Source organism: Nannospalax galili, unplaced genomic scaffold, assembly GCF_000622305.1.
Source record: "Nannospalax galili isolate Female #2095 unplaced genomic scaffold, S.galili_v1.0 scaffold884, whole genome shotgun sequence".
Lineage (NCBI taxonomy): Eukaryota > Metazoa > Chordata > Mammalia > Rodentia > Spalacidae > Nannospalax > Nannospalax galili.
Genome location: NW_008352264.1, coordinates 170,904 through 179,261, shown reverse-complemented (window position 1 = coordinate 179,261; position 8,358 = coordinate 170,904). Strand labels below are relative to the sequence as shown.

Genomic DNA, 8,358 nt, shown 5'->3' with positions numbered 1-8,358 from the left:
TGCTCAGTCTGGTTACCTGTGGGCATCCAGGTGACTGTAGCAGAATTTTGACCCCTATAACCATAAGTGGGAAGCCCACACCAATATCTTTCCCTCTAAAATTAAATCAAACTCGGGATTTTAAGGATATGAAGTCATCAGGTTAATAGGAACATCATTCTATTATTAGTAAATTCATTATTATCAGTAAATTCATCATGAATAATTACAGCTTGACTCTTAAATGTTCTAAAGTGCTCATTGGCCTCAATAACCTTAATTGCCAAAAAATTACCTACATTGAAATGTGTGCCAGCTAGATTTATATGAAGCGCTAGAAATGACTCCATTCCCTTCCAAACATAAACGCAAAGCAGTAAATAACAGGTTTCTAGTTCCGTACTGAATTCTGTGAAAGAATAAGCTACAAGTTACAGTGTAAGATCAAAACTGGTTACAGACTGTAATGTCGAAAACCACACTAGGGCACTTCAATGACGTTTCTTTAAACCACAGCAATACTAGGGGGCACAAGCAGACAAGGCTCTGAAAGATTCGCTCAAGCAGGAGACCCTGAAGGAATCAGCCTGGGAGAGGACACTCCCTGCCCACTCAGCTCTCCATAACAGCGGTCTCTGGGGTCTCAGGATTCACAGGAACGTGAGAGGTGGGGGCGTTAGAGGTCTTTCTGAGCTCCGGGAGGGCCTGTGAGTCCTTTAATTCTGGGACCGCTCGGCTCAGAATGCCCTTCAGCAGCTGCATTTCTCGAAGCAGAAGGTCCACCTTGGGCTGCAGATCTCCTTTGGACCGTTCCAAGGGCGCGGGCGGAGGCGCGCAGGCGTGCGGCCGAGCAGTGGGGACCTCGCCATCTGGGAGCTGCAGCTCTGCAGAGGTGATGTTCGGGACGGAAGTGACCGATGGGACGGATCTGGACACCGGGGGCTTTCGGAAGGAAAGCGGCTTGTTGCCGGGCGCCAAGGCTGCAGCCTGTGGGGCGGACGCGATGGTGGACTGCAGATCCAGGGCAGAGCCTGCGAACGCATCACGCCTAGTGACCCGGGCTGCAGTCGCGGGCTCTGGGCGAGCCGCCACGTAGGGAGAGGCTCGGGGCTGCGGAGGGGAACTAGGCGGGCGGGAACAGGGACAAGGGCGCGCAGCAGGTGAAGGACTGGGATAGGGAGGCGGAGAGGCTGCGGAAGGGCGGGGGAGCGCCACGCGTGGGTGCAGAGGCAGGGCTGGTGCAGGAGTAGATGTCCCGGGAAGGTGTGCTTTCTCACCCCGCCCCGGGAGCTGCAGCCAGGGACTGCGTTTCCGGACACTGCGGGTGGCGGTAGCCGCCTCGCACCAATACGATTCGAGCTCGTCCACCTCCGGCTCCGGGACTGTGTATTCAGAGCCCCAGTCGAAGCGGCGCACCGGGCGGCTGTACTTGTAGAAAGCGAACTGCAGCGGCGTGTCACGCTTTTGCGGGTGCAGCCGTGTCTCGCAGCGCAGGACCACGCCGCCGCGGGCCTCCTGTGGGCTCATCACTTTAAGTGCCGGCGTCTGGAACAGCTCTGCAGGGAAAGATGCGCATTGGGTCTGCACAAGGGGTGGTACCCGACAAGGGCTAACCTCGGTACCCCTTTCCTTCCCTTTTCCGGAGAGGGCTCCTTGCGGACCCAAAGACGAAGAGGGGATGGGAGAAGGGGAAGATGAGGGCTGGGGTGGGGACGAGGGTAGTTCGAAGGAAGGCGGGAGCAGGACAGATGCTTCCTGTTACATCCAAGCTGACCCGTAATTGGAATTCTGTAGTCTTGAAGGGGGAACTGCATGTTCCTTGTGGTTCCTCTTCGCAGTGGCAGAGCACTTCCTACCGCTGTCGGAGCCCTTCTGATTGGGACCATGGCCAGAACTCATCACCCCCTAAGTGGGATCCCTCGCTAGAACACCACGAACCTACAACGCAGGCTGCAGATCTCAGCCCTCCTCTTCTTCCCCCCTTCTGGTTCCTGACCCAGAACTTCCTAGTGTTCATTGCTTCGCTCTGGGATCCCCCACCTTGCACGGTCACAGCCACCTTGGTGGAGAACATGGGCGCGCTCTCCACCGGGATCCTCATGGTGCCAGAGCACTGGTAGCGCCCGCTGTCGCTGGCACGTGCCTGCAACACCGTGTAGTTGGTGCTAGAATGAAAGTAGCGCACCGCCTGGCCATCGAGATAATAGTGAAGTTTGTAGACGATCTTGTCGTACCAGCCCCGGCAGCGCATGACCAGTGGTTCTCCTTCGAACACTGCAGCGTAGGGCACCTGCAGGATCAGCCAGTCTACAAAAGATCCCGCAGACCAGCCACTTTACTCTTCACAAAGACCTCCAGCCCTTCGGTTCTCCCCTTCTCAGCCTCTGCCCCTCACACCCACACTCATCCCCCCCAACACACACCCAATAGCTGCTTTCCCTCTCCTGGCCATCAAAACCTCTTCCTGTTGCTTCACCTAGAGATTGCACCTGCGATCCTTGCAGTGCAGAAAACTCAGAGGAAGGAAATGGCACCAGGGAAGCCAAGATGCCCCAGATTTGGTTCCAGTTTTCAAAGAGTCGCCTGTCAGAAACAAGCTTTGACCTCTTAGTCTGGCTTCAAGGCCTTCCTGACCTAGTCCCTGTCAACCTCTCCCCTGCCCCATCTCTTCTTTATGGTCCCACCTTTCATTCAACACAGGCTAGGTCCAGCCACATGAACAGCTGAGAAATTGACCATTTTGAGTTCAGGGCCCTTGTACACATGCTGTTTCCTCAACCGAAAAGACCCTCCTGAGTTTAAGTTGAGGCTTACTTGTTTCACATATCTAAGTTTAAATTTTTGGTTTGGTTTGGTTTGGTTTGGAGATAGGGTCTCCCTGTAGCTCCAGCTGACCTGGAACTTGCTAGGTGGACCAGGCTGGCTGCAATCTCACAGAGATCCCCCTACCTCTGCTTCCTGAGTGGTGGGATTAAAGGTGTTGTACCCCTATACCAAGCCTAAGTTTAAATCTTTCACCCTGAAGGAAACTTCTCAGAGGACAGCTTTAGGTATCTCCCATAGTACCCTGTATTTAACCAATCATCATCGTCGTCATCATCATCATCCCAGTCGACACTTAATACCCTTAGCACATACTAGATGCCATCTTTGATTTTATACATTAAAAAAGAATTCTTCAGGTCAGGTGTGTTAGTGCACCTCTGTAATTACAGTACTTGGGAGGCTGAAGCAGGAGGATTACAAGTTCAGGGTCCTTCTGGATCACATAAGGAGAGCCTGTCTGAAGAAGAATTAGCAAATAATAATCAGTCTGTGCTAAATCTCAGGATATGAAGTGTTATTTGCTAATTTGAACATTGAATGATGTCCTTAAATTCTGAAAAAAAAAAATTGACACCTGCCCAGGTAAGATTATAAAGCCTTCCCATATGATGTAGCCAGTCTTGTATCTTAGTGAGCAACATATTATTTTTCCCATCACTGCTTGTTGTTGTTTGTTGTTAGTTTTAAGATAGGTTCTTACTCACAATGTAATCCTGACTAGGTGTCAAACTTGTGATCTTCCTCCTACCTCTGCTTTGTGAGTGCTGGGGTTACAGGTATATACCACCACACCTAGTGCTCTCATCTCTGTTTTGAAACCTTTCAAGTATGTCAAGAGAGTCCATGTTTGAATTGATTCATTAGTGTACATGTACACGTGACTAGAACAAAAGTTTGATTAATTATTTTGTTTAATTACTCCTTCCTTCCCCTCTTTTTTCTTCATTCTCTTTCTTTTTTCATTCTTATTTTTTTAAAGTATATTAAGGGTGCCATAGACATGGTTTAATGATTAAGAGTACACTCTGCTCTTGCAGAGGACCCAATGTTGAACATTAAAAAAATATTATTGGTCATTTTGTGTTTCCTCTTTTGACAGCTGTCTTTTCATTTCATTAGTGGGTTTTATTAATTGACAGTTTTGTGGGGGTTTTAATTCTTGTGTTTCATTTTTGAAGCTCTGTATATAGTCTAACTTTCAGCCCCTATCTGAGATATAGCTGGCAAAGATTTTCTCCCGTTCTGTTTTTGTTCTTTAACAGCACAATAAGATTCATTTTCAGCCGGGCCTGATGGCACAGATCTGCAATTCCAGCTACTTGGGAGGCTGAGGCAGGAGAATCATAATCCAAAGCCTGCCCACCCTACAGAATGAGTCCAAGTTCAGCCCAAGTAACTTATCAAGACCTTTGTCTCAATATAAAAAGTAAAAGGAGGCTGGAGATATAACTTAGTGGTTGAGTATTTACCTAGCAAGTGGGGAGGGAGACCCTGGATTCAATCTCTTTTTTTCAGTACCCAAAAAGGAGATAATTTTTGATCCTCACAAAAGGTGGAGAGCTAGGTCTCTACTACTTATGTAGAATACAGATATTCATACACAGGGAAGCAGCATACTATCTATCAAAAGTAATTCTGCTGACTCCTCAGGGCTTCTTCTGAGAAGCAGAATGTCCATTTGCTTCATGCCATGGCAGGAAGGCAAGGAGGACTTTTAGTGCCAGGCAAATCTCCCTGCAGATATCACTAGAAACAGCATGTGTCCCCCACCACATGATCACTTACCATTAGATACAGAGAGGTGGATGGGGTCACTGACGGGTGCCCCCCGTGTCTGGCATCTATATACCCCTGGTGTCTGCACCTCAATGCTCTTCTTGTGGGAGGGCAGGAGGAGATGACCCAAATACCAAAGAGTGCTAATGGGCCGGAGCTCCAGGAGCAGAGGGTGGTATCCATCACATCTCAAGGTGACCCGCTCCCCCTTGAAGATTGTGGTCCAAGGTGGGTGCAGAGACAGGATGGGCTTCTCCAGAGTAGCTAATATGGGAGGGGACATGTGTGGAAGAGAAGTAAGGTGAGGTGCAGCCCATAAATATAACTTGAGGTTGGAAATCTTGGAAAACCCCAGTTTCTCAATACATTTAACCCATGTACTAACCCGCCCCTACAGGAGGAAAGACCACAAGCAAAAGGCTCCAAGCCATCAGTCTGTTAGTCAGCACCCATTTCTGAGTGCCTATGAGAAAACCTAGTCACTGAGATTGAGCAAGAGTAGAAAAAGACACCATCCCAGAATAGTCAAGAACTAGGACCCCGTTTAGGTGGTTGGAATGGAACTTATAAAAAATTGGGATACATAGGACTTACCAGCTTGCCCACTGCTTGGTACTGCAAAACAAGGAAGAAGGAAGAAAGTGGGGGATGTTTTCCATGAGAGGAAAAACTCTTGACCCTAGGTAAGACTGAGCAATCTCAAAGCCTGTTTTGCTTTTTCCACACCTAGTTACCTAGCTTTGAGAAAGCCTTCTTATCCCTCCAAATAGAGAGTGAATTATCTGGACCCTGAGGTCAGAATAACTAGATCCCTTATCCACATACTCTTTCCTGTCTTACTCTCCCTCTTCCCAAATCCTGCTACTATCACCTCATTACCAACTCACCCAGAAGCAGGAGGGCCGTAAGTGTCCACATGATGGGTCCACCTGCAGCAGCTGCAGCAGCTGCAGAAGGATGGAGATGCACTGGCTTGGGGTGTGGAGCAAAAAGAAAGAAGACAGACAGCAGCTCTCCAATGAGTACTAGGAGACACTGTTTTACCTATCCATTCCTAGTTCCTGAGCTGAATATGTGGCACTGAATATGTCAGGTATCCAAGGCATCAGGCATTGTCCCACCTACAACCTCCATAGCCACTTCCCAGCTTAGTCCAGTCCTGACTCCTGTAGAGAGGGCGTGTAGAGCTGTGCCCTCCATAGCATGAGAGCCACATAGAACCCCAGACTCTAATGCCACCTTCAGGCTGCCCTCGATAGTCCACTTCCACTCCATCCCTTCCCCACCAGCCAATCTTGTAAGCCTCAACTGAGGAAGGCATGCACCCTCATGTCCACAAAGTCCACCTTATTTCTGCTTACACCTGATGACAGACATTGGGTGAGAGGTCTAGAGAGGTCAATGTTGAGTTCCAGAGCTTGCATCTGCCCACAGATGAGTAGACAGAAAGGCATGACTTGCCAACCATCCTTCCTGCCCCTGTGGGCCTATTCCCCAAAGATAGAAGTATGATGTATTTTCCCTTCTTCCTCCCTTCCCAAAACCCTCAGAAATGAAAAAAGTCTTCTTTTCTACTAGCCCCCAATGATCTCACCTTGTAGTTCCTCAATTTGTTAGTTCCTTTCTTCCTTCCACCAGGCCCTGAAACCTCTCCCCAGATATGTCCTACGCCCCAGGACTTGTGACCTGGCATAGAAGTCACTTCATCAGCCCCTTAGAAGCATCTCAGATTCGACCTCTCTGTTCTGTTTCTCATGCTCTCTGAGCCATGTGACCATACCTGAGCAATGAGGAACCTGAATTTTCATGTAAATACTTAATGAAGTTTCCATCCTGATAGTATGTCTCCCTGGACTCTATCCTCTCCACTCCTGTGGCTGTTTAGAACCAGGGCACCTGCTTTCCTTGGAATTCTAGCAGGAGAGAGATCAATTATCAGACATGGCCAACTCTCTAAGATAACATCCTCCAGTTTTGCTGATGTCCCAAGTTTCACTCTGAGAATCCCCTCACATTTTAGCCTAATGTGTGATTCCCTGTTAAAATACAAATGCCTCTTAGAGAAATACAACCACTCATTTAAATTATGCTGGATCCTGCTTTGGGAGCAGGTTTTGATAAGCGACAATTATGTAGGTCTGAGAATAGGAAAGTATCTGATAAGGTGATCAAGAGTCGGGGAGGGGAAGAGCTAGATACAGGGAGCAGAGATCACAGATAAAATTGCTTCATACATTTCTCATAGGGGCCCTTTGAGAAACAATTGCTATTATTTTTGTTTTATATACAAGGAAACTGAGGCAACAGAACCCAGGAATGTCTCAACCCAAAATCTGTTCTCTTATGAATCTCTCTCTCATTAAGGATTCAAGGTGCTGCTCAGGGCAGACTGTCAACTTTAGTCTTTACAAGTCTCCTGTCTTGTCTCCTTATTTTTCTACCTTTATCCACACCGCTATTCTTCCCTCCACATGAGCGCTCACTATACAATGTTCACTATATGTTCCTCTATATGCATATATTAAACCTAGAGAAATATTTGGCATTATTAACATAAATTGTGTTGTGTGCTGAATATTGTTTTTCCTTTACTTAAAATCAAACCCACATGCATCATGTTTATTGCTTCATCAAGTATTGTATCACATTGCATCTATTCATTCCCATAATGCCCTGGTTTCTTCCCCACTCTCTACTAGTACAAACAACACCATAGTAAACTTATTTGGTCCATATTCTAAAACCTCAATGCATGACCTAGAACTTAAAAGCCTTAAAACAGGACTTGATACAGAAGAGGCCTGTCCTGGTTTGTTTCTTCATTGCTGTGACAAAACACTCTGACCACTACCAACTTGGGGAGGAAAGGGTTTATTCAGCTTACATCTCCCAGGTCGCAGTTCATCAGGGAGCCCAAGGTAGGAACTCAGGGCAGGAACCTGAAAGCAGGAGCTGGAGCACAGGCCATGGAGGAATGCTGCTTACTGGCTTGCTCCCCTGGCCCCTGCTCAGCCTGCTTTCTTATGCAACACAGGCCCACCTGCCCAGGGGTGGCACCACCCACAGTGGGCTGGGCCCTCCCACATCACTCATCAAGAAGATGCCCCTCAGACATGGCCACAGGCCAGTCCAATAGAGGAAATTCCCCAATTGAGGCTCCCTCAACCCAGGTGTGTCAAGTTGACACTAAAGGTATCCAGCACAATTGACCCCTTGTCAACTTGACACACAAACATCACTATTAAACCATAAACTTTCCAATTTTTGTCCCCAAGATGTGATGTTAACCTTAATATCACAACATAAAACAGTACAATCTTAAAAACCCCACAGTCCTTAAAAAATCCAAACACTTAAAAGTCCATAGTCTCTTTTAAAAGTCTCAACTGTGGATGGGCTTCTGTAAGATCCAAAACAAGTACTGTCTTATTTCAAAGGGAAGACTCAGACACACCTAAGCAAAACCAAAGTCCAGCAAAGTAGCTCAAGACTGGACATCTGGGATTCACTCACGATCTTCTGGCTCCAAAAGGTACTGGTAGCTCCACTGCTCTGACTCTGCAGTCCACAGCACCCTCAGCTCGTCTTGCAGACCCAGGCCAGCTCCAGTCCACACCTGCCGCTGTCCTTGGTGGTCGTCTCATGGTCCTGGCATCTCCAAAAAGCTGGGGTTGCCACTGAAACTGAGGCTACAGCTTCACCAATGGCCTCTTCTTGCCTCTGGGTTGCAAAGCCTCAGTTTCTCTCCATGACCCCTTCAATTCTGGGGTCTTCGCT

The 8,358-nt window shown here is 47.9% G+C and overlaps 1 protein-coding gene across 1 annotated transcript; it reads right to left on the bottom strand.

Annotated features, from left to right (window-relative positions):
- Positions 1 to 217: 217 nt before the first annotated feature.
- On the bottom strand, positions 218 to 5,523 carry Fcrlb (Fc receptor like B). The gene is made up of 6 exons (XM_008849066.2): positions 5,469 to 5,523; positions 5,176 to 5,196; positions 4,591 to 4,845; positions 2,020 to 2,286; positions 1,257 to 1,535; positions 218 to 1,010 (listed from the first exon to the last, which is right to left on the bottom strand). The coding sequence occupies exons 1-6, from the start codon at positions 5,497 to 5,499 to the stop codon at positions 592 to 594; spliced, it is 1,272 nt and encodes a 423-aa protein (XP_008847288.1). The 5' UTR covers positions 5,500 to 5,523; the 3' UTR covers positions 218 to 591.
- Between the last annotated feature and the right edge of the window lie 2,835 nt (positions 5,524 to 8,358).

What these genes read in the sequence shown, in the direction of transcription:
- Fcrlb (XM_008849066.2), bottom strand. Translation starts at nt 5,499, where the DNA reads ATGTGGACACTTACGGCCCTCCTGCTTCTGG. An exon ending in TACGGCCCTCCTGCTTCTGG is followed by an intron (nt 5,197 to 5,468) that starts GTGAGTTGGTAA and finishes CTTGTTTTGCAG; the next exon opens with TACCAAGCAGTGGGCAAGCT. An exon ending in GGTGGCTGTGACCGTGCAAG is followed by an intron (nt 1,536 to 2,019) that starts GTGGGGGATCCC and finishes CTTTCCCTGCAG; the next exon opens with AGCTGTTCCAGACGCCGGCA.